We start from the raw sequence: 27,016 nt of genomic DNA, 5'->3' as shown, positions 1-27,016 counted from the left end.
ACATCAGTACATACGAAAACGCTTATTATATTCGTAGTCGACATCTAGCGTCGAGTAGCGGAATTATCAGTACCGCTACTTGCTACTAGATGTCACGAGTGTCGCCACTGACGAAAATTGTATTGCTCAACAATTTACAACATATATTACAAGTAGGAGTTGAAAATAGGTCTGGTTAATCCGGTTATAATATTAGCTGGAAATTGTTGAGCATTGGACTTTTCGTTCGTCGCGACATCTATTGGCAAGTAGCAGTACTGATAATTCCGCTACTAGATGCTAGATGCATCTTATTTCTCTATGATTTAGGTATTCTATAGGTCAGTGGTTAGAGATAATTTGAAATAGAGGTGTATTGTGAAAGAAAACTTTGTAGCCACTTAAATTTACTGCCATCTTTCGTCACATGATTAAAACTTTTAGAACGCCATTTGACTTTGATCCTTATTATTTCAATGATATATGTTAAATATCAAAAAATGGCGCCATCTTACCGGGCAGTACCCAAAGGTTATGGTTATGGCGCCATCGTTCGAAACGATGCCGCCATACCTTTGGCCGTTAAAAAAAAATCACATTACATAATGTTCGGTAAATCGGCCAAGATAATCAGCAATCTAAAGTGTGTAAGTTAAGTAATTTAATTTATGTAATTTATTGTGCGGAAGGTAACATAACATAGGTTGTAAGTTGATACTAACAAATATGGACTGTATTAATTGTCTGAGAATAAATAATTTTTATTTTTTATTTATTTCATTTTTATTTTTTTTATTTATTTCATTTTTATTTTTAATATTAAACTTAACTACTAATCTTAAATTCAAAAGATTTTTGAGTCAAGGAGTCTTATATGAAATATTTATACATTTTAATTATTATTGTTTTTAGGTACATTAGGTCATCTAATTAAATGATTTCGGTAGACTGCCCTCTTATTTTAATAAAGTATTTTTTTAATAATATGTCATTAAATAGAATATATAATTAAAAAAAATTATATAAAAAAATATATATATATTTCTAGCGTTGTTCTATTGGATGGCACCACTTTTGATATTTAACAAATTTAACTCATATGAGTAAAATATGTATGTATGTATATAATTTATTGTACATATAAATAAAAATACGAAAAACACAGTTACAGAGTAAATTAAATACAACAAAGGCGAACTTATCCCTGTTTGGGATCTCTCCAGTTAACCTTTTGAGGAAATGAGTAGAACAGAAGTAACGGTGAATGAATGACAAACACAAACAAAAGTGTACAATCACTGATATTAATGAAATGCACGTTTTGAATACACATTGATACAAATATATATACACCGTGTTTTTTTTATTTGCGTTAATTTCGAGGTTGCATTCCTGAGCTTCAATTATGTAACTTTCTCAAAGACACCGATATTCTAATTAACTCCATTTCGAAGATAATCAATCATTAATTTTTATCTTATAAGGGCCTTACGAGCGTGTACACTTGCCTTAGGGCCTGTTTACTTATTGATGAATGTTTAGTGCGAGTTCATACATTTGCTACTAAACGTAAGTACTATCTCGCACGATAGATCTTCGAAATGACATTGACATGTCACAGTTTTCAATTGTTTGGTTGAGTTAAATGTAATGCCCGTGTTACAACAACGCTATATGTAACATTTAGTTACTTTTTATAAATAAAAATAGTAAAAAAAAAATTTTTTTTTTTTTGAAAATTAACTATGCCATTTAGTTTCCATAAACGTACTTACCGATACCCCAAAGTTGACGCAATTCAATAAAAACACGGTGTATATATGTATGCATATATAATATAAATATAGGTATATAGATAAAATAAAAAGGATCAAAGTCAAATGACGTTCTACAAGTTTTAATCACGTGTCGAAAGATGACAACCCACCTATATTTCAAATTATCTTTGTTTCCAACTCAGTACAGCGTTTTCTCTAATGAAAACCATACTCGTGCGAGCACTGTAACAGTGTAGTACCCCGCAGTCCCCGGAGCACCGCGCGGGCGCCAGCAACGCGCGCAGCAGCGCGGTGTCCAGCTCCGCCAACGCGCCGCGCACGCAGCGCGCCAACACTAATGCTCAGCTCAACGCGAGAGATCCTCCCCCCACCTTGCAGGTATACCACCATACTACATTTTATCTCTTCCTTTCTTCCTAGCGTTGTCCCGGCATTTTTCCACGGCTCATGGGAGCCTGGGGTCCGCTTGACAACTAATCCCAAGATTTGGCGTAGGCACTAATTTTTGCGAAAGCGACTGCCATCTGACCTTCCAACCCAGAGGGTAAACTAGGCCTTGTTGGGATTAGTCCGGTTTCCTCACGATGTTTTCCTTCACCGAAAAGCGACTGGTAAATATCAAATGATATTTCGTATATAAGTTCCGAAAAACTCATTGGTACGAGCCGGGGTTTGAACCCGCGACCTCCGGATTGCAAGTCGCACGCTCTTACCGCTGAGCCACCATCGCTTCATACTACATTTTATCTCCTCCATAATTTATTTATTTATTGTTCGGAGAACCAACAGCTATAAATTGCAGAATAGATATATATATAAATAACAAAGAGCCAATTATAGGTTCCCACCGATAGCAACAGGTTAACAGATAATTGGTGGTTAGCACTAGTTTTTTTTTCTTTTTTTTTTACAACGTGTTACCAGTAATATTTTTATAGTATTTTATGCAACAGTTTTATAAGAAGGGTCAAAAAAGGCGAGTGGCGTGAGTTACAATGTGAGCCGGAGCCGAAGGCGTAGGCGAACATTGTAAAGGAATACGCCACGAGCATTTTTTGACCTACTTATACAACGTTGCATACAATATTTTTCCTACGAGTCAACAAAAATAAATCTTAATTTAGGTAAACAAATTACAGCAAAAGTATATAGCCAAGACGCGCGAGCATACCTTGTTACGTGCCCGGCCCGCCCCGGGCCGCGGCCGGCCGGTCGGCGACACCTCCTCGTAACTCATGAGGCCCTGGTACTTGCTACTTGCTGAATTCAATTATGGACAGATTTTTCTCAATTTTGGCCACCGTAGCCTACGGAGACTAACAAGCAACGCTAAGCGGTCTTCGTAGTCTATGAGTGTTGCTATATTACGGGTGTCACATGCGTGTTTCTGACTTATGAAGTAATTATTTTTACTATGCAACCAAATGAATATTTTGTAAGTTGGCAGCAATGCACTTAGTTTAAAACTGTATTCGTTTTGGTTTTGTTAGGTTGGTAGCCATTAATCGCAGTAACGTTATAGCGATTAAAAGCACAAGAGCTTTTATGAGGAATAGACAATATAGACTTTTCTTGAAACCTTTTATGTATGTTCTTATATTCGTGTTAATGAATGCATAAATGACAGATAACAGTAGAGGAGTAGGAAAAATATTAATACTTATTATAGTGAAATATAATGGTACTTCCAGCCCTTGCCAGCGGCGGTCCCGCCGCCGGGGCCCGCGGCCGCGCCGGCGCCCCCGGCCCCGCCGGGCCCCCCGGCCCCGCGGCCGCGGCGCTGCCTGCACATCCCCGGCATCGAGGCCTTCCCCAAGCTGCGGCCCGCTTTACCTCGCAGCTGGACCTTACCCGCTATTGGTAAACTATTACTTTCTACAAGAGACATTTTGACTGGTTCCGCCGTGATCCGGGTGGCTTAGTGGTTATGGTTGTCGCGGATGCAGAAGACGCTGGTTCGAGTTCAGCCCTAGGCTTTGTATTTACTTCATCATCAATTGACTTTTAAATGATAATTTTGAATGATAAATATTTAATAACATTCATTTTCTAATGGTTTTAATTTGATGCTGTTGAAGTTGAGTTTGTAGGTGTGGTGAAAATTTTTGTTTCACTCGGGGGCAATTTTTTTTTAACTCTCATGCCTTGAAACCCTCGCAACGTTCAAGATTCCATTTTTAGAACCAATCGCTCGTGGTTCAATTTTGGATTCTTTCGCTTGCTCGGATATTAATATTAACTCGAGTAACTTAAACAGGGTCATTCTACTTTTTACTGCAGGTTTTACCATTTAAAAGAAACTTGAAATTTTGATATTTGTAATGCGTTTTAACTTACACTAGGCACTAAAATGTGACAAGCCCAGAATAGGCTTCAATATTTGACCCTAGCCTTTTTAAAATTTTAGAATTTATAGCCTGAAATGTGAAAATATACAACTATGTTTCCTTATTAGCTCTTTTACTCATAATGACAATTTTGTTACTTATAAAAACAAGGTATCGTTAGTGCGGCATTTAAATATGCTTTATGATTTATGATGATATACAATTTAAAAAAAAATACATAGTTTACAAATATTAAAATCAAAATTTTGTTCTGGGGACACGAAAACCTGCAGTAAAAAGTAGAATGACGATTTAATATTTCGAAAAAGCCTGTGTGTAGATACATGGTAATTAAAAAGTATGTCATGTCACTTTAATGTTATCATCATCGTGAACGGCTAATACAGTATGCACCTATTTATTGATGATTTATTTGAATTAATTTAACTTATTTTTTTTTTGTTTTCTAATCAAATAAATAAAAAAAAATACCATAATTAGAACATTCCTGAGAAGGAACTCTATTCGGGATTTCGGTCAATGTCCAGAGAGTGGAGACATGTTGTATACATATGATGAAATAGTATAGAAATGTAGCAGGCGAGCATAAGTAACCGGGAGTTTCCCCGCAGGCGCGCACGTGCGCAAGCTGCGGCCGCCGCTCCTGCAGCAGGCCTCGTTCGACGGCGGCAGCGGCGGCTCGCTGCGGTACCGCGTGGACGTGATGCGCGGCGTGGCCTCGCGCCACGAGGGGCCGGCCGCGCCCGGCCCGCTGCCTCGGGCCAGCAGTGCGCCCGTAAGTATAACGTTCGACGGCGGCAGCGGCGGCTCGCTGCGGTACCGCGTGGACGTGATGCGCGGCGTGGCCTCGCGCCACGAGGGGCCGGCCGCGCCCGGCCCGCTGCCTCGGGCCAGCAGTGCGCCCGTAAGTATAACGTTCGACGGCGGCAGCGGCGGCTCGCTGCGGTACCGCGTGGACGTGATGCGCGGCGTGGCCTCGCGCCACGAGGGGCCGGCCGCGCCCGGCCCGCTGCCTCGGGCCAGCAGTGCGCCCGTAAGTATAACGTTCGACGGCGGCAGCGGCGGCTCGCTGCGGTACCGCGTGGACGTGATGCGCGGCGTGGCCTCGCGCCACGAGGGGCCGGCCGCGCCCGGCCCGCTGCCTCGGGCCAGCAGTGCGCCCGTAAGTATAACGTTCGACGGCGGCAGCGGCGGCTCGCTGCGGTACCGCGTGGACGTGATGCGCGGCGTGGCCTCGCGCCACGAGGGGCCGGCCGCGCCCGGCCCGCTGCCTCGGGCCAGCAGTGCGCCCGTAAGTATAACGTTCGACGGCGGCAGCGGCGGCTCGCTGCGGTACCGCGTGGACGTGATGCGCGGCGTGGCCTCGCGCCACGAGGGGCCGGCCGCGCCCGGCCCGCTGCCTCGGGCCAGCAGTGCGCCCGTAAGTATAACGTTCGACGGCGGCAGCGGCGGCTCGCTGCGGTACCGCGTGGACGTGATGCGCGGCGTGGCCTCGCGCCACGAGGGGCCGGCCGCGCCCGGCCCGCTGCCTCGGGCCAGCAGTGCGCCCGTAAGTATAACGTTCGACGGCGGCAGCGGCGGCTCGCTGCGGTACCGCGTGGACGTGATGCGCGGCGTGGCCTCGCGCCACGAGGGGCCGGCCGCGCCCGGCCCGCTGCCTCGGGCCAGCAGTGCGCCCGTAAGTATAACGTTCGACGGCGGCAGCGGCGGCTCGCTGCGGTACCGCGTGGACGTGATGCGCGGCGTGGCCTCGCGCCACGAGGGGCCGGCCGCGCCCGGCCCGCTGCCTCGGGCCAGCAGTGCGCCCGTAAGTATAACGTTCGTTTAAGGCGCGTCTACATTAAGGCCGTTTCAGACACATCCCAACTTAAGATCGAATTATCTATGGTTCAAATCTTTTTTGCGATCAAAATGTAAATGGCGCCTGTTCCGGTCATAGCCTACCTTTCTTGTGTTTGACTTTCCTCATAGTCGAAAAGTAGTCTTTAACTCGAGTAAAAGTAACCACCTCGCCGTGGTACGGTTCGGTTTCCACCCTTGGTTAACAATGTACTATTTTACAAACTTTTATTTAAATTCACGTGTATTTATCTTTGTTGCTTACTTTGTATGTATGTCTTGGAATCTTGCAAGTTAAATTTGACCCACTTCCCGGTTTCCGATGAAGCTGAAAATTTGCATACATATGTATGTCGGGTGACAATGCAATATTATGGTACCATCGAGCTGATCTGATGATGGAGACAGGAGGTATCCATAGGAACTCTGTGATAAAACAACGCAACCTAATTGTGTTTAGAGCTTTTAGAAGTCTCGATGAGTATTAGTTGTCTGTGGAAAACAAAGTACAGTCAGCGATAAAAGCTTGTACCAAAAATATTTTTTTTTGCCAAAAACTTATTTCTTCTACAGAGTCTATCGAGTTCGTCAAGCACTACAGCGCCGCCGCGGAGGCCAGAGAAGCAGGACCCCCCGGAGGGCGCCACCGTCTCCAGTCGCCTTGAAATACGAGTCCGGCCGCCCGACTCCGCCTCCCCTGGTCATTCGGGTAAGTCATACATAAATAAGCAAGCTATTAATGTTTAAATGCTAGCTTTAGCCCCCTTATTCATAAACGTCTACTAAAGTTACGATGCCGCTAATAATCGTTTGTCCCTTTCCGACGTATTGGTATAATGGAAAGGGACAGACGATTATTAGCGGCATCGTAACTTTAGTAGACGTTTATGAATAAGGAGCTAAATGTTTAGCACAGAACACCGTAGAAGAAGAAATACAGAAAAATACATATAAATCGTTATTAAAATATAGACCGCGAGCCAGGAACAATTTCCATCACCAATCGCCTCCCGACTGAAAACTCGTGTAGTGGTTAATGGCTAGGTATGATGAATCCTCGTGGACATCAGCTGCCGCTCCGTTGGTGGGTTGAGGAATGGCAGCCACCGAAACACGTAAAACAAAAAAAGAATTGTCATCGCCTCCCGTTTCATACTTTGTCAAATGATTGTTCAGATGCTGTTGTTAATTAAAAAAAATCGTCAGTCCGTTATATCGCGGTGGTAAGAACATCAGCTGGTCGCATGAACATGTAAAAAATAAGCGCTATACCTTTTATGATAGCAATAACAAATCATAAAACTTTGCATGTAGCATTTCATCATGCGTAAACGCCTGAAAGTAATCAACGGATTACGCAATTTACACATTACGCATACTTTGCCGCCATAAAGTGGTAAGGCGCATATTTTTTACATGTTAATTTTACAGCTGACGGTCATTCCACCGCGATAGAACCGGCTGACGGTGTTTTTTAGTTTAAAACAGCATCTGAACTATCATTTGACAAAGTATTAAACGGGAGGCGCTGACAATTATTTTTTTGTTTTACGTGTTTCGGTGGCTGCCATTCCTTAACCCACCAACGGAGCGGCAGCTGTCGTCCTCGAGGATTCATCATACCTAGCCGTTAAGCACTACACGAGTTTTCAGACGGGAGGCGATTGGTCATGGAAATTGTTCCTGGCTCGCGGTCTATATTTTAATTACGATTTATATATATTTTTCGCCGTGAGGCGATGACTGACGAAATATGCTCCTGGCCCGCGGCCTAATACAAGCGAGAGCGATCGGCCTGCGCGCAGCCTTCCGGCGTCAGATATCGGATACTATTTAATTAACCAAGTATTATTTGTAAGTGTGGGTGTCATGCATTCGTCGTTATAATATTGGTATTGTTACAGTGAAAATCCATTCTGTCGTGAGCGGAGGCGAACCAATACGGAATCACGAGGACGCCTCTATTTACTACGACGCCACGGACCATAGAGACAAGCGGTAAGGAAATACCGCTTTAGACAGTACAAAAACTTGCATTCAATATTCATGATCGTAGCCAGGTACAGGCAGGGGGCAGCCGCCCCCTTGAGCTCAAATTCTACATGTATACTCGTCTTCGGCGTCTGCCCTCCCCTCCTCCTAGGCCTCCGGCGATATCACCTTCCCCCCCCCCTAGTTCACTGGCTGACTTAGAAAATGTAAAAGTGAAAAATATAGCACAGATATTTGTTCCTGAGTCATGGATATTTTCTATGTATGTATTTAAGTATTTGTATATTATATCGTCTGAGTACCCACACCACAAACCTTCTTGAAATTACTGTGGGGCTTAGTCAATTTGTGTAATAATGTCATGTCCTATTTTTTTTTAATAAATGAAAATAATTAATAAATATTTTGGGGACAATCTTACACAGATCGACCTTGCCCCAAACTAAGCAAAGCTTGTACTATGGGTTCTAAGCGACGATATACATACGTATATAGTAGGGTGGTCCACGTTTGTATGAAAAAAATTCAAACTTGACTTAAGATTCGGGCCACCCCCTAATTTTGTTACACGTATTGACAATATCATGTGTGCAAAATTTCAGAAAGAAATACTAACGGAAACAGGGTGCTCATCGAACATGAAATATTGAAATAATTTACGAAACTTGAAATTTTTTGAGCAACTAGGAAAATGTTAATAATACAAAAATACACGAGTTTGTATATTACATTAATTAAAATAAACACTACAAAAGTACAAATACGAAAAAATTAGCATTACAAAGTACAACAGTTAGTTATTCATATTTTTAATAGCATCCACTAGTGACGTTTTCTTCGGTTCCGTTGATACAATCTTCCGGTTGTGTTCCACTATATGCAAAATGATTTGCTTTTCCTCTTCATACTTGGTAAGAAGCCCCTTGGTAAGAATATTTTCCAAATAATTTGACACCTCGTTCAGCAGTATCGTTTACGACACGTAAGTTGTGAATTTTCTGTATGCCTTGCACATAGTCAGAAGTTTTGTGCCAAATTTCTATTGGCAATTGCAGAAAAGATTCTCTAATGTCCAGCATAGAGAGTGTTTTCAGTGTTATTTTCGATGCAAATGTACGGGTTGCCCTCGCACAATCTTAAGAATAGATGATAATTGATATAATGATAAAACCCAAATGGCGATTTATTGATAAAATGTATTTGATTAGTGAATACACTCTGCGGCGGTCGGGCATGTACTGTCTTATAATAGGTAATAATTTATACCGTGCGACGGAAAGAGCTGACGGGTGAAATGTAAATCTTTGTACGGACCGTACAGGCTCCAAAAGAAGTTAGAGAGGTTTCGCTTTCGAGAGGTTTAGGTTTCTACTATTGGTGCTTTTTCGACAGAAGTCACTTTGTCGGAAAATAAAGCAAAGCCTACTAGTTCGTCAGATAAATACCACAAATGGCTCCAGGACCACTCTTGCAGCTTTTGCGATATCTAAATCGACTGATTCATAGGCTAAGAGGTTTTTCCACAACTGTAGATTGTTGCCTGCTGATTCGGCAGCCAGAGGGGCTTCAACCCATGCTGCAGTGTAAATTAGCGCACCGAACTGGACAAACCCAAAAACTCTAAACAAGAAAAGCTTGTAGGTAGGTGTAAAGTAATTTCGCCATCCAACGTGCATGATGTGTTGGACCGGGGGATCGCCAATGTATGTTATTGGGTACTTTATTAAGAACGATCATGGTGAGTTCCATAAGTTCGAAGTAGTTGTCTCGAGCAGGTCTTTCTTTGGCTAGCGAATTCGCGAGAACTTCAAAGGTACTTTTAGGTAATGGTTCTAGATCTGAGTCTGTATCAAGCCCTTTGTAACATTAACAACAAAAGAAACGATTTCTTATGAATTAATTCAAGTTTCTCAACGCAGTGTTTATGATGTTTAGTCAGTATTCCGGACTTTATCCAAAGCTCAATCAATTCTTTTAAAACTAAATGAGCAGGGCGTCTTACGTTTTTCCCATGTTTTAGGAATTCGTGAAAAGGCCGGAGTACTTGTCGCAAGGTCAAAAGCTGATTAAGCTGAGTACTTGGTTGCATTTCTCGAAAACCGATAAAAAAAACATTTTATGTCGGGAAGAAGAAGCCATTTTCAATATGTATACACTTGAACTCAATTTTTTAACACATATACGGTCTTCAAACACCTCTAGGATCCGGAGGACCCCTTAAACTTAACTTTATAATATTAAAATTCACTCTAACACGTTCACATGACCCGTCACGAATTTAGCTCACATGAGATAATTTTACCAAAAAGCTTAAAATTTACACTTCGTGAGCACCCTCTTAAACTCAATCTAGGAAGTTGTAATTTCTCATAAGTAATACTATTGAGATAGATCACAAAATGAAAACATGGCCCATTCAAAAATCGCAAAATAAATTTTTTGGACCACCCTAGTATATAGATATAGACAGCCATGACTCAGGAACAAATATCTGTGTTCATCACACAAATAAATGCCCTTACCGGGATTCGAACCCGGCACCATCGACTTCATAGGCAGGGTGACTACCCACTAGGCCAGACCGGTCGTCCAATATAATAATACTTAATTTGCATATTCATTTATTTGGTCACAGATCGCTAACTCGCAGCGGCGAGAAGAGCCAGAGCCCAGCTGTAGAGAGGACCAGACTAGACACCATACCAGATAGGTATGTCCAACATATTTTCATTGTTTCCTTACAATCTTAAAAAATTAAAAAAATTACCGTGGCTACAAAGTTTTCTTTGACAATCCACCTCAATTTCATATTCTCTTTGATAATAGTATTGCGCGCGTTATTTTAACAGAATATATTCGTATTTAGACATTAAATAAAAATTAATTAATTAATAAACCGTTGTATCATTGACGCCACACCTTACATGGCGGTCCTGCCAGGATCCGAACCTGGAATCTTCTTATCCGCAGTCACAACAAAGTTTACAGTATAAAATGAACTTTAATACATTCTGATAAGAACATTTTTACTAAAAATCTGTATTTAAAAAAACCTTTTTTTAGAACCCCAATTGTGAAACGGGAAGTCTCCAGCGCGGGCGGGGATGGATCTCAGAGCTTGAGAGATGTAAGTGTTATTTTATTGACTTAATTTTTATATTGGTTGTGTGTACGACAGCGGCGCTTGCCTTGCGCCTTCTTTCTCGCGTTGTCCCGGCATCTTGCCACGGCTCATGGGAGCCGCTTGGCAACCCCAAGAATTGGCGTAGGCACTAGTTTTACGAAAGCAACTGCCATCTGTCCTTCCAACCCAGAGGGTAAACTAGGCCTTATTGGGATTATTCTGGTTACCTTACGATGTTTTCCTTCACCGAAAGGCGACTGGCAAATATAAAATGTTATTTTATGCCATTTACCCCACATGTATGGGTATGTTGAAAAAAAAAAATTTTTTTTTAATTTCATGACGTATTAAAAAAAAACTACTTACTAGATCTCGTTCAAACCAATTTTCGGTGGAAGTTTACATGGCAATGTATATCATATATTTTTTTTAGATTTTTCATTCTGTTATTTTAGAAGTTACGGGGGGGGGGGACACACATTTTACCACTTTGGAAGTGTCTCTCGCGCAAACTATTCATTTTAGAAAAAAATGATATTAGAAACCTCAATATCATTTTTGAAGACCTATCCATAGATACCCCACACGTATGGGTTTGATGAAAAAAGATTTTTTGAGTTTTAGTTCTAAGTATGGGGAACCCCCAAAATTTATTGTTTTTTTTTCTATTTTTGTGTGAAAATCTTAATGCGGTTCATAGAATACATCCACTTACTAAGTTTGAACAGTACAGCTCTTATAGTTTCGGAAAAAAGTGGCTGTGACAGAATCGGACAGACAGACGGACATGACGAATCTATAAGGGTTCCGTTTTTTGCCATTTGGCTACGGAACCCTAAAAAAAGACGCCATTTAAAACTTTGTAGTTATAAGACCGATTGTTGCAGCGTTCGACCACCAGCGCGACCACATCCCGTATCCCCATAGCGACCATGGCGGAGAACAGGCTGGCCAAGTGCGCCTCCTGGAGCGGGGACGGGCCCCTGTCCCCGGACCCTAACGATCTGACGCCAGGTATGTACAGGCAGACATATCGACTTTTAAATGATGATTTTGAATGATATTTTTTTTATTACGTTCATTTGGATTTGATTTGGTTTGATTTTATTTAGTATTTCATAGTTAGTACTTTCCTCGCTTTGGTCTGGTGAAAATTTTTGTGTTTCACAGATGAGTTCGTTTAATCCTTGTGTCCTGAAACCCTCGGGACGCTCAAGATTCAATTTTTTTTTGTATCAAAATATAATTTAATGTTTATTACTTACTACTAGCGCCATCTATTCTCATGATGTGTGTAACTTAAATCATAGCGAAATAAGAAGTAATAGAGTGCTCACTCCATACATCAGTTTTGGTACCAAAATGCTTATTATTTTCGCAGTCGACATCTAGCATCGAGTAGCGAAACTCTCAGTACTGCTACTCGACAATAGATGTCGCGGCAAACAAAAAGTCTAATGCTCAACGATTTTCCGCTAATATTATAACCAGAGTAACCGGAACTCTATTTTCAACTCCTACGCTTACCCGGTCCCGGGTCCAAATCCTGATAAGGGGGCGTCCATTAATCGCGTCTTATTGTATAGGGGGGGGGGGGGGGAGGGGGTCAGCAAAAAATCACCAATGATCACCACAGGGGACGGGGGGGTATGGACACGTATCACGTGTATTTTTTTTTTCATCTGTGCTATACTGTATTATAGTCAATAATAATCCTTCACGTGTACTTAGGTTCATTTGTTAGAAAACTGTTCTTTAGTTATCGAAAAAAATACACGTCATATTGGATGGGGGGGGGGGTCCTGAAAATATCACCAAAGATCACCATGGGGGAGGGGGGGGGTCTAAAACAAGCCAAAAACGTATGACGCGATTAATGGACGCCCCCTAAGGGCATTTATTCGTGTGATGAGCATGGATATTTGTTTCTGAGTCAGTGGTGTTTTCTATTGTATATAAGTTTTTACCATTTTGTTTTATTATGTGCTGTATGTTTCCCATTAAATGTAATTTGTGTTGAATTATAAAAAATATTGATATTTATGATTGAAATAAATAAAAATAGTACCCTCAACACAAGCCTTATTGAGCTTACTGTGGGACTTAGTCAATTTTTGTAATAATGTCCTATTATATTTATTTATTATATATTTATTTATTTACAGTAACCGGAACTCTATTTTCAACTCCTACGCTTACTCTGGTTACAATATTAGCTGAAAATCGTTGAGCATTAGACTTTTTGTTTGCCGCGACATCTATTATCGAGTAGCAGTACTGAGAGTTCCGCTACTCGATGCTAGATGTCGACTGCGAAAAGAATAAGCGTTTTGGTACCAAAACTGATGTATGGAGAGAGCACTCTATTACTTCTTTCTCTATGATTAAATGTACCGTTACTTGTTTCAATAAAGTCTGTTACGAATATTCAACGTTTATTAGTATTTCCTAACCTATAAAGTAACTATGAAATACGATTGTCCTGTAGCATTAGTTTATGAGACTGCTAGTTTAACAGTCCAGACGCGGTTTATTTATTTAGTATAAATTTTATTTTGACACTTGGAGAGACTTCACACCTCCAAATTTTATTAGTATTAGTACTCTGACATTGGGGACATTTTACATCTCCAGATTTAATTTGTTTTTAACCATAGAGACCATACATCTCTATTGTATTGTAGTAATTATTTATTTTAAGATTATTATAATGTAACGTTTACCCAGGTATTGGCTGTTGTATTTATAAATGTTGTTATGTATTTTTCATGTCACTATATGATGTTAGTATAAATGTTGTATTGACTTGTAAAAGAGTCCTTGAGGCCTACTTGCAGAATACATTTTTGAATTTAGGATAGTTTTATCAATCACCATTCATTCACCCACGCTGACATAGTCGAGGGTAGTAGTTAGACAATTCTATATTTATTTATTTTATTTTTATTTTATTTTATTTTATAAGACACACCAACAGTACATAAACAAAGCTAGCAAAGTAACAAGTATAGTGGCCACGTATAATATCTATGCACCAATAACAGGTGTGCAACAACACTCAAACAGTTCGAGGCTTTTTACACTACATTATTAACTACAACTATACATTAATAGATTAAGTGATTGAAACATGCATAGGAAAATACTAACTACTACTAATAGTACTAATATAATATTACAAGCATATTAAGTTTTTTTAAACATTCTGCGCTTTAAATTTTGAATAGAATCACTAAATATGTCTATTTCGAAGTTTTGTTGAAGTGATAGATTATTCCAAGTTACTTGTTATTTATCATATGGTGTGTACCCCACTGGTTAAAAAAACTGTAAATGTTCAAAATTTACAGTTATGCAGATATGAACTCGCATTATTCATTAAGTTTTTGAAATCTTCAGTGGGTCTGTTGTATTTGGTTTTATGGGTGCGGTACGATAATTTTGACACTCAATAGTACATTACGATACGAGTCGTCGAATTGTTGTTCATTATAATGTAATGTTTACCCAGGTATTGGCTGTTGTATTTATAAATGTTGTTATGTATTTTTCCTACTCCTCTACTGTTATCTGTCATTTATGCATTCATTAACACGAATATAAGAGCATACATAAAAGGTTTCAAGAAAAGTCTATATTGTCTATTCCTCATAAAAGCTCTTGTGCTTTTAATCGCTATAACGTTACTGCGATTAATGGCTACCAACCTAACAAAACCAAAACGAATACAGTTTAAACTAAATGCATTGCTGCCAACTTACAATATATTCATTTGGTTGCATAGTAAAAATAATTATTTCATAAGTCAGAAACACGCATGTGACACCTGTAATATAGCAACACCCATAGACTACGAAGACCGCTTAGCGTTGCCTGTTAGTCTCCGTAGGCTACGGTGGCCAAAAATGAGAAAAAACTGTCCAAAAATTTAATTTAGCAAGTAGCAAGTACCAGGGCCTCATGAGTTACGAGTTGTCGCTGACCGGCCGGCCGCGGCCCGGGGCGGGCCGGGCGCTTAACAAGGTCTGCTCGCGCGTCTTGGCTATATACTTTTGCTTTGTTTACCTAAATTAAGATTTATTTTTGTTGACTCGTAGGAAAAATATTGTATGCAACGTTGTATAAGTAGGTCAAAAAATGCTCGTGGCGTATTCCTTTACAATGTTCGCCTACGCCTTCGGCTCCGGCTCACATTGTAACTCACGCCACTCGCCTTTTTTGACCCTTCTTATACAACTGTTGCATAAAATACTATATGATGTTAGTATAAATGTTGTATTGACTTGTAAAAGAGTCTTTGAGGCGTACTTGCAGAATAAATTTTTGAATTTTGAATTTTGAATCGTCAGCGCTGCGCCGCCGCCGCCAGAACGCGGGCGACAAGTACGCGGCCGACCCCGCGCGGGACCTCAACCTGCGCTTCGCGCGCCCGCGCCACCGCCAGCCGCCCGCGCTGCACTCTAGGTAACTATTTCTACTGAAACTCATCTCGTACGGGCTGTAATCATTTAGTTTAATTAAACGGAGAAGAATTGTTAGCGCTGGTGGCCTAGCGGTAAGAGCGTGCGACTTGCAATCCGGAGGTCACGGGTTCAAACCCCAGCTCGTACCAATGAGTTTTTCGGAACTTATGTACGAAATATCATTTGATATTTACCAGTCGCTTTTCGGTGAAGGAAAACATCGTGAGGAAACCGGACTAATCCCAACAAGGCCTAGTTTACCCTCTGGGTTGGAAGGTCTGATGGCAGTCGCTTTTGTAAAAACTAGTGCCTACGCCAAATCTTGGGATTAGTTGTCAAGCGGACCCCAGGCTCCCATGAGCCGTGGCAAATGCCGGGACAACGCGAGGAAGAAGAAACGGAGAAGAATTGTTTGACATGATGCCGACGGCCGCTTTCTATCACCGCGCCGCTCGCCGTCGGCAGGGTGTTCGTCCTCACACCCTGGAGCCTAAATGGTCACGTACTGTGCGGTTTAAGAGGAATTTCCTCCCGCGGACGCTCCGGCTGTGGAATGAGCTTATTGCCGAGGTTTTCCCGAGGGGCTACAGTATGGGGTTCTTCAAAAAAGGAGTGTACAGGTTTTTCAAGGGTCGGCAACGCGCATGTAATACCTCTGGTGTTCCATAGGCTACGGTGACTGCTTGCCATCAGGCGAGCCGTATGCTTGTTTGCCACCGTCGTGGTATTAAAAAAAATAAGCGATAATTCCGTAAATATAACATTTATCAAATAACGAAATGTCATTGAACGTTCCATAATACTAAAGAGGGACTAAGTCCCGTTTGAATGAGTTAATAATGAGGTGAGTCCGTGTTGTGTCAGGAGCGGGTCCCGCGGCGTGGCGCTGCTGGCGTCGCCGCCGGGCTCGGGGGCCTCGTCCCCCTCCGCGTCGCCGCCCCCCGCCCCGGGCCCCGCCCCCGGGCCCCCCGCCCCCGGGCCCCCCGCCCCTCCGGCCGCCCCCGCCGAGCCCGCGCCGCACAACGCCGCGCGCGCCAGGAGGTTCCGCCCCCTCTCCATCGCGCCATAGGTATACATTATACTATACTACTGTCTTAGCTTGTCTACTGTGCGTAATTTATTTCGGTTTATTTCATGTTTCTTTCCTTCTGTCTGTTACCTTCCGTGATTATTTCGCACTCGATGGTCTCATCGGAAGATCAGCGCTGGAAGTCGCCAGCAACATGCTGAGATGAGGCCATTTCGTGACACTTTACTCTCACTATGTTCTCTTTTATGTCTGTCTATTACTGTTTGTGTGTTTATGAATAAAACAAATTCTATTCTATTCTATTCTATGACGACCGGTCTGGCCTAGTGGGTAGTGACCCTGCCTATGAAGCCGATGGTCCCGGGTTCAAATCCTGGTAAGGGCATTTATTCGTGTGATGAGCATGGATATTTGTTCCTGAGTCATGGGTGTTTTATATGTATTTAAATATTTATAAATATGTATATATTATATATATCGTTGTCTAAGTACCCTCAACACAAACCTTATTGAGCTTACTGTGGGACTTAGTCAATTTGTGTAATAATGTACTATAATATAAAAAAAAAATGTTAAGAATATGCTGTCTAAATCGCATTTAACCTTTTTGTCGCCAGTGACTTGATATAAAGTCAGTACATTTGCCCCGCACGCCACGACTTCATATCAAGTCGTGGTTTTGGTCAGGTTTGTCGTGCAATTTTTGACGTGGCGTTGATGACACTATTACTTCATTGACGTGGCGGTAAAAAGGTTAAAGTTTAATTACATGTCCGCGCACTCTGTATCTTTAGGTATTTAAATAAAAGTAAACAAACAATGTGTAAATTTTCGGGTAGTTATAAAAGGGTCTAGCAAGCTAAGCTAAGAAGATTGGCCCCCGCAAGGGATTTGGTTGTAATTTGAGGTGCAGTAGTGGCAGGTCCTAAGAACACTGTATGCGTAATATCAGCCTTCGATCTTCTTTTGTTTCAGACTTATCCACGAACATGTCAAATAATCAAAGTAATTTTTAAACTGTTATTACAGCTAAACCAAGCAAGCGAGAGCAACCAAACAAATTCAGAATTAAAGACCATAAAATGGGGTTCATAATACATATTTTTACAGACATTCATTTCCTTGAACTTGGATGAAAAAAATAATGTAATTTTTTTCTGCTCCATTTTTTTGCCACTTCTCGCGGAGACACAACTATCAAAAAAATTACTTGATAAGCGACAATTGTTAACTACGTGTCCATTTAAAAACATTTTGAAAAATCATGGTGCGTCATGTCAAAAAAAAAACAATTACGAAGATATGTTTACTATATCATATTATATCAATAGAGTAGTACCTACAACCTAGTGGCAAATGTGTCTGTAGTATAACTTCCTCTTTCCTTCATTATGAAATAATTAAAGGACACATTTTCTAGCTATTTCTTATGCAATTTTAATAATGTCTGAAAGAAGGTGTAAATGTTGTAATATATGTTTACGCAAAACAAATGGATAGTTAAAAAATTATAAAGAACGCTGCAAAAATTTATTGCTTTAGGTATTATTTAATTTTTTTTTAAATTTATGCAAATAAGAAACGAAGTGGGTACATAAAAGTATTGGATGTAAAGTCATTGACAAAAACATTTTTTATTAACATTCCATATTAACAAATAACTCGGTACAGCAAACAGAACAATACAATTCTTCCATTTTTACAGTCATACTCTTCATCGTCCCAAGTATAACTAAATTCGATTCTACAATATTCACATTTTCTCTTACGGGCAATATTTTCGTCCGTAAGAGAAATGTCAACGTCTGGTAAGGATTTCAGAAAGAGCTCCTTAGACATTTGCACTGGTATGTGGGGCCCAAATATTTTCGACTTTATGTTCGTAATTGTTTTTTTTTTTAAATATGACGCACCATGATTTATCAAAATGTTTTTAAATGGATACGTAGTTAACAAATGTGGCTTATCACGTAATTTTTTTGATAGTTGTGTCTCCGCGAAAAGTGGCAAAAAAATGGAGCAGAAAAAAATTACATTATTTTTTTCATCCAAGTTCAAGGAAATGAATGTCTGTAAAAATATGCATTATGAACCCCATTTTATGCTCCTTAATTCTGAATTTATTTGGTTGCTCTCGCTTGCTCGGTTTAGCTGCAATAACAGTTTAAAAATTACCTTGATTTTTTGACATTTTCGTGGATAAGTCTGAAACAAAAGAAGATCGAAGGCTGATATTACGCATACAGTGTTCTTAGGACCTGCCACTACTGCACCTCAGATTACAACCAAATCCCTTGCGGGGGCCAATCTTCTTAGCTTAGCTTGCTAGACCCTTTATTGGTTAACCAACCAAATACGAAACCGCCTGGATCTGTCACTGAACGACCTGACTTTAACCTACATTATTTGATCATGTAATGTTTTCATCTACCCTCAACTGGCTTAAGGAGCCATATGAGGGTAGATTTTGTTTACCTTTTTTAAATACCTAAAGATACACCCCCTTATTCATAAACGTCTACTAAAGTTAACAAGCCGCTAATAATCGTTTGTCCCTTTCCATCATAACAATACGTTGGAAAGGGACAAACGATTATTAGCGGCTTGTTAATATAGTGTTTTTTTTTTATACTACGACGGTGGCAAACAAGCATACGGCTCGCCTGATGGTAAGCAATCTCCGTAGCCTATGTACGCCTGCAACTCCAGAGGAGTTACATGCGCGTTGCCGACCCTAAACCCGCCCCCCTCGTTGAGCTCTGGCAACCTCACTCACCGGCAGGAACACAACACTATGAGTAGGGTCTAGTGTTATTTGGCTGCGGTTTTTTGTAAGGTGGAGGTACTTCCCCAGTTGGGCTTTGCTCTAGATCTGGAATGACATCCGCTGCGCTGTGTCCTACCACACAAAGCGAGAGAAATCATTTAAATCTATGAAATTTATTAAAAACTATATCTTCTTTTCAGGACACCACAAACAGCTGTGACACAGCAGAGGACTTCTAAACACTAACATATACACAAGTATATCGTTATACTTGTTATGTATACATTGAGATTGAGCATGAGATTTGACAAGTCAAGGTCGTCGAATACAGTCCAGATCATGCAGATTAAGTGGTCAAAAATATCTATACACTACTTTATCGAACACAGATGTTTCAATAGTACCAAGGAGAATTTGAAATAGAGATTGTCAAAAAAAATTGGAGCCACGGTAAATTTACTGTCATTTCGACACATGATTTAAACTTTTAGATATGTGTTAAAGTTGTTAAATATCAAAAAATGGCGCCATCTTACCGGGCAGTACCCAAAGGTTATGGTTATGGCGCCATCGCTCGAAACGATGCCGCCATACCTTTGGTCTTTGATCTATTAGATGGCGCCACTTTTTGATATTTAACAACATTTTTTATTTTTATTTAATCCTTATTGCACAATACATGAAGGTACAAATGCCGGACTTAATGCCTTAAGGCATTCTTTACCAGTCAACCAATGGGTTAAATAAGAAAGATTAATTATAACACGTCAAAATCAAATGGCGTTCTAAAAGTTTTAATCATGTGTCGAAAGACGACAGTAAATTTACCGTGGCTACAAAGTTTTCTTCGACAATCGACCTCTATTTCAAATTCTCTTTGACATTACATAGGCTATATTGTTTGCCACAGGTAATCCGAGCGTGATTTTAATACGGTGTCCACTTCCCACACGTTTTTTGGTGGAGTGTAGATATTTATGAGCTTGGCTGTACTCGAGGAAGACAAGCTGTGATACTGGTATATGATGTTGATATCAAGGTATAGCGAACGAAGAATTATATGACTAGTACTTATATTTCAGTGGACCTTTGAGATTTACGAAACATATTTACGTAAAAAGTGGTTTATTTATATTATATTTTTTTCCTGAGTCATGGGTGTTTTATATGTATTTAAGTATTTATAAATATCGTTGTCTAAATACCTACAACACAAGCCTTAATGAGCTTACTGTGGGACTTAGTCAATTTGTGTAATAATATCCTATAATATTTATATATATTTTTTATTTTATTTGATTCTGTACGAAGAAGACTTTTGTAAAGTCTTCTTCGTACACACTTAAAACTTGCGTCGTGATTTAATTGATCACCACTCGTTGCGAATTTCCTATTTTCTGCACTTGCATCGTAAATAACTATTATATTCTCTCATATCCCAAAAATTACTCATTTTAGTTTAAGTATATTACATATTTTATAAACCACTGAATGATACATTAGTTATATAATTCTTCAACGGCCACTGTTATTTAAGAGTTACGGGAACCTAAAACGGTATGAAATGTTGAAATAAAAAAATTGTGATCGACTCGAACCTCAACTTAGAATAAACCTTATGTTATTAATATTAATTAATAGCTTTTTAAGGGAATTAACCGATCTCCAACACTTATGCTATATTTAATACAATTTACAATTACACCTATTTTAGATAAATTACTTTTGATTCGTTTTCTAAACGAATACTACCGTCAATAGTTATTTACGATGCAAATGCGAAAAATAGGAAATTACGTTAGCATATTACGTTACTGTGTCGCACATTTAAAGGGCCATATGTACTGTAAAACGTTGTACGATACATGTGCGAATAGGTAATTCGCAACTCGTGTTGATTTAAAACACTCCCTTCGGTCGTGTTTTAATTTATCGCCACTCGTTTCGAATTTCCTATTTTTCGCACTTGTATCGTAATGTACTATTACAGTACATATGGTGCTTTACCGCACTAGTGCGATAATTACCTATGTCGAAAATTTAAAGGGCCATGTGTATTGTAAAAGTGTTTTACGATGCATGTGCGAATAAGTAATTCGTAACTTGTGTCGATTTAAAACACTCCCTTCGGTCGTGTTTTAATTTATCTCCATTTTTGCACTTGCATCGTAATGTACTATTAATGTATAATATGTGTAAAGGTGGCTGTATACATCGTGTCATTCACGAAGACGTGTGTATTATCATGTTATTAAAGGTTAAATTTGATAAATCTGCGCGTCATCTTGGATGACACGAATTACATCGTCATCTAAAGCATTGTTTCACTACTTAAGAGCGCTCCAAACTTGGACTCACAAGAATTTATAATATGCCAGCCAAATAACGACCTTAATCTTTTTGTCGCCATTGACTTGATATAAAGTCAGTACATTTGCCCCACACGCCACGATCTTAACCTTTTTGTCGCCAGTGACTTGATATAGTCAGTACATTTGCCCCACACGCCACGATCTTAACCTTTTTGTCGCCAGTGACTTGATATAAAGTCAGTACATTTGCCCCACACGCCACGATCTTAACCTTTTTGTCGCCAGTGACTTGATATAAAGTCAGTACATTTGCCCCACACGCCACGATCTTAACCTTTTTGTCGCCAGTGACTTTATATAAAGTCAGTACATTTGTCCCACACGCCACGACTTCATATCAAGTCGTGGTTTTGGTCAGGTTTGTCGTGCAATTTTTGACGTGGCGTTGATGAAACTATTACTTCATTGGCGTTGCGGTGAAAAGGTTAAATTTTAAATTTAGAATTGAATTCGTTTTTTCCAAAATTGTATCGGTTGTCAGTGGGAAGCGGTTAACCGTAGACCTCTGTCGTGTATAACCGTCGCGTCTAAACGTTTTGGACTGCAAACTACGTCGCTTAACGCATTCACTGCCATTGACGCATATATGCGTTCACCGTCATACAAGTTTGCCGCGCCCCCTAGCAGTGAATGCGTTAACTTTCATAATATATTCGGATATGCTTTCAAAACGCAGGTGCTTTAATATGATTTTATAAAAGAAAAAAAGAAAAAAACGACTGGTTTTTATATGAAAAAAAAAACTTGTATAAGTATAGCATATACGCTTGGTGAGGTAACAAAAAGACTATTTTCTAGAAGTGGTTCTGCAGCGTATTAGAGACATATCATACACAGTCAAAATTGATAATTTTTCGGTATTAATATTTTTTTTTCAAAACCAGATATAAACATTCTTCTTAAAGAAGTAAATATAATAATCTCCTAAGGCCCAAGGTCCTACCTGTAGTACTTACGTTCGATGAAATTTAAATCATATTCAATTGGAACAATCACTTTTGCATTGTTTCGTTCAGTTTTGAAACAATGCAAAATCAACTTTATTTCCTACACATTAGGTTCAAATTTCAGTGGTAAGTTTCTGGGCCTTAGGAGGACATTAGTTGTAATAGTTGAAACGCTCTCACCACTTCTAGTGATACCTGTGTTAATGAAATACGATGAAGCAGTTTTAGGGTAATATTATAGGACTCGCTTCCCCGAGCTAAATGTTACATTGCAATGTAAGATTAAATTTCTTAGTTATGGCAAAGAGAATAAAGAAGACCAAGAGTGCTCACTCCATACAACGGTTTTGTTACCAAAAATACTGTTATTTTCGTAGTCTACATCTAGCGTCAAGTAGCGAACCTCTGTACTGCTACTCGACAATAGATGTCGCGGCTAACAAAAAGTCTAATGCTCTCAACGATTTTCCGCTAATATCTACTCTTCTCCTCCGCTCCTATGCTTACTCTGATTATAATATTAGCTACTGTAGTAGTACTGAGAGTTCCGCTACTTGACGCTAGATGTAGACTACGAAAATGATAGTATTTTTGGTAACAAAACCGTTGTATAGAGTGAGCACTCTTGGTCTTCTTAATTATCTTTGGTTATGGCCATTGGCAATGATTTAAAAAAGATTGAATTGAAAACTCTAATGTTTGAATCTTTCAGAAAAAACGGTAAAGTATTGCCAACTTTTTTTAATATTTTTATTGTAGCCTGGTGCATAAGCCTGCGGTCATTGTGTACAAATTGAACTTAAATGTAAAATTGTAAGCTACCGTAAGCATCAAGGCATTGGAATAGTTTTGCTAGCTAAAATTTCTGTGCAAAAAATACAGTTACGAAACTGTTTTCTAGTAATTTGAAAACTATAAGCATTGAGTCGCTTATTTTGGTGCATACGCAACGTCAATTGCGTCGTTTTAGTGATGAATATTACAAATAAAATCGTTCGTTTTTTAGCAATAGAAAGGAGGTAGGCGATTTTAAAGTGTTTTTTATTGAAAAACACGTTTGAAGAAGTCACGGCAAATATGTAACAATTATAAATCATATACGATCATTTACATTATTTTGCTTTCATTAGTAATAGTTACTGATTTTTAACCTTTTGACCGCCTAAGACGTCATATGACGCGCGCGGCTACAGCCCAATATTAACCTTCATGCGTACCAACAAGGTTCACGATTACGCGCCGCGTGCGATAGGCGTGGCGTTCAAAAGGTTAAAAAGAGTTTTTCTTAAAAAGTGTCAAGATTGTTTACCTTTTCTCTAATGCTAAATAAACAAGTTTACGCAATTTCGCGTACGCCAGTATTTTCTGATTTGAAGTGAAAAACTTGATATGATGCCGTGATATCACGTCATACGCAACAAAATGTCAATCATATTTTTACCCACATGATAACGACAAATATAATTGTAATATAGTAACTAAAGTGGCACAGTTGAGCTTATGGTTAATCTATTCATTATTTATAATATTAATGGTACATATGTACTTGCATATAAATATAACATTTCTTACATCCTTCCAATGAAATTACGTCGTAGGTAAGTATGCGACTACTTTTTGTAATGAATCTTACAGATTGGGTTTATAAAGCGAATTTGAACCTTTTGCCAATCCACGAGAGTCGATATTCCTTTGCCGCCGCTGACGGCATATGCCGTCGTTTTTTTTAGTAATAGTAGAAGTTTGTATTTTATATGCAAGTACATTTTATTCATCTCGAAATGTATATAGTGTTTTGAATAATTTAATTTAATTGGCTTATATAAATATAAGACTTATCGCTCATTATTTATTTGACAGGTGCTAGTTTTGTATAGCCTAACTTTTCGTCGAGTATTTTGACAGGAAATGTCAAATCGACCATTTTCCTTCAGCTTTTGACTCGGTGTCCATATTAATCCCTAGTCTTGTCTCTTTCACGCGTACGTTAATAATTATGTGGTTAAAAAGAGATGCATATTTTGAAATAAAGAAATAGTTGTATGCTAAATTTAATTTTAGGTGCTACTGATTTTAAAATCATGAGTTGAAATGACAGTTCTTTTACGGAAAAATGTACAGAGAGGTTTGCTTTAATGTTAAAAAAAGGAGATTATTTATTTGATTATTTTGCGGCTTAAATGGTCACTAATATTTATTTTAATAACAAGGTGTAATGTTCAAAATAAATTGTTATTATCAAATTGTTACTTAATATCTATCGTGGCTTAAGAGTGAATATTATTAGGGAATTTTCGAAAAAAAAAAAAAACACTTTCTTGAATAATATTAAGCGTTGCTTTTGAATGAACTGATTGAAGTGGCTCGAGATTCGAGAAAGTCGAAAATTCTAACTTTCGTTAATAGAAAGTTGGATTTTAGTCGAAAATGCAGGGATGACTGTGTATCCTATTTGAAGGAGTGTATAAAAAAAGATATTTTTCAAATGTGGAATTTTGAAGGGATTTCGCTGTGGTTTTTAAATGTATCTCAAGGTATCGATGTTGCACTTTTATTCTTTTAAATTTAAATAAATAATATTAAAGTATTTATATCAAATGAAAGCATTTAACTTAATTTTCAATGCATTTCGAATACTATTCTTTTCACATAATACTCATTTCATGATAATTCAAATGAAATGACAATTGTTATTTCCTATTGCTTTTAATTTGTCTTTGAATTGTTTTTAAATACTTTAATATTATTAATTCGATCTATACATATGTATAAAATGGATATAATAGTAATTATACGTAGATGCCATTAAATTCTAGTCTTGCTGCGTAGTCTTAGAACGAGAATATATGTAATAAATAATTAATACAAATAATATTTAGTAATTAATTATGATATTAAACGAGAGAAAAGGTTGACGCACCTGGATTGGTTTACACTAGCAACACAGAGTATTGTTGCCAGTGTGGAAAAGTCCGAAAAATGTTGCTGATTTAAATTCGCTTTTGAAAGCGCGTTCGGTTTCTATATGTATATTAAACTCATCTGTAACTAAACTATTTCCTTATATGGGTACATTTAAATAGCGATTAATATTTTACTTGAAAAATAAAATGTGTCAAACCACCAAACCCCTTGAACGCCACAGACGGCAATAGCCGTCAAAGGTTAAAATTAACCCGATAAAATAGCCGTGGCGATAAAAATCTGCAAGTATGGTCAAGTATCGCTTCTGAATTTGTAATTAATGAAATTAAAGGTGTTGGCATACTACGGATGCAGGAAGAAAGTGATATATTTTTAATTTAATCCAGCTACAGATGAGTTCATTATGTTATACCTCATTTAATATATTTAATTAGTGGAGAGTACTTCTATATACTCAAAAATATCACGACAAGAATCTGTTACTACTTGCCTTTTTATTTACTTAGGGTCTATAAATAGTTAACAAAAATATAAATTCTGTTCCAAAAATTTAAAAATACAACTTAATTTAACCGGGGTGAATAGGGACAGCTGGGGAGAATAGGGACACAACTTAAACTTCTTAGAAAATACTTATACAAATTATATCATTCTATTGAACATAATGTCGATTTTGTATGATACAATTTGTGTAACTATGTTGTTAGAAATTGACAGGTAATATTAATCACATTTTAAGTTTTGTCTCTATTCACCCCAGCCGTCCGTATTCACCCCGTTTGACAGTACCTATTTGTATGTGTCAATGCGTAGAGTATCCGTATCTTTAGATTTCGGGAAGAGAAAAGATAAATTAGGATATTTAAATGACTCCAAAAAGGTAGATTTTCCATGAAAAACAGTTTTCTTTACTAATTTGATATAATAAATAGGGTATGGAAAAACCGACGCATTACAATTCTAGTCTATGGCCGCTTCCGTCTCTTAAATTTTATCATTAAAAAATGAGACATTATTTTTGTCAAATGTATAAAAAATGTTAATAAGTATAGGGCTCTTTTTTAAAACATTGTCTGTGAGCGGTTTTTTTATGGACGCACGCTCGGTTAACGTTTTATTTTGCCATATTTTTTTACATTTACCGAAATATGCACAATAAAATTTTAATAAAAGGTAATTTGTCCTTTCATTATTGTTTTATTTATTTTTTATTGCTTTCATTACCCATTTCCCAAAAAAAATTGGTTGAAATTATATCACAGATCTAATACCACGCTAATGTTTAACTTCTTGAACGCTTTACATCATAAACAAAAACGTTACTGATGAGCCAAGCTCCCTGGCGCAAGGTAGCTAATGTAAACCTTACTTGTAAATGTGAAGGTTACTTTGACAGCGTCCGCCATAACACACACTATTATAGTTGTCCCTGGCACTGTGGGCACGACTAGT

The 27,016-nt window shown here is 38.7% G+C and overlaps 1 protein-coding gene across 1 annotated transcript in view; it reads left to right on the top strand.

Annotated features, from left to right (window-relative positions):
- Positions 1 to 26,753, top strand: part of LOC133532880 (SH3 and multiple ankyrin repeat domains protein 1) — a 114,286-nt gene extending 87,533 nt beyond the window's left edge. Inside the window, exons 21-31 of the mRNA XM_061871740.1 lie at positions 2,004 to 2,135; positions 3,449 to 3,617; positions 4,717 to 5,912; positions 6,518 to 6,653; positions 7,849 to 7,942; positions 10,572 to 10,646; positions 11,000 to 11,063; positions 11,948 to 12,074; positions 15,410 to 15,524; positions 16,388 to 16,592; positions 19,521 to 26,753. Of these exons, the coding sequence (XP_061727724.1) occupies positions 2,004 to 2,135; positions 3,449 to 3,617; positions 4,717 to 5,912; positions 6,518 to 6,653; positions 7,849 to 7,942; positions 10,572 to 10,646; positions 11,000 to 11,063; positions 11,948 to 12,074; positions 15,410 to 15,524; positions 16,388 to 16,592 (2,313 nt within the window). The 3' untranslated portion in view covers positions 19,521 to 26,753. The remainder of the gene's footprint in view (positions 1 to 2,003; positions 2,136 to 3,448; positions 3,618 to 4,716; positions 5,913 to 6,517; positions 6,654 to 7,848; positions 7,943 to 10,571; positions 10,647 to 10,999; positions 11,064 to 11,947; positions 12,075 to 15,409; positions 15,525 to 16,387; positions 16,593 to 19,520) is intronic.
- Positions 26,754 to 27,016: the final 263 nt, after the last annotated feature.

The sequence above is a fragment of the Cydia pomonella genome, chromosome 28, assembly GCF_033807575.1.
Source record: "Cydia pomonella isolate Wapato2018A chromosome 28, ilCydPomo1, whole genome shotgun sequence".
Lineage (NCBI taxonomy): Eukaryota > Metazoa > Arthropoda > Insecta > Lepidoptera > Tortricidae > Cydia > Cydia pomonella.
This window is presented reverse-complemented; position numbering and strand designations above follow the sequence as displayed.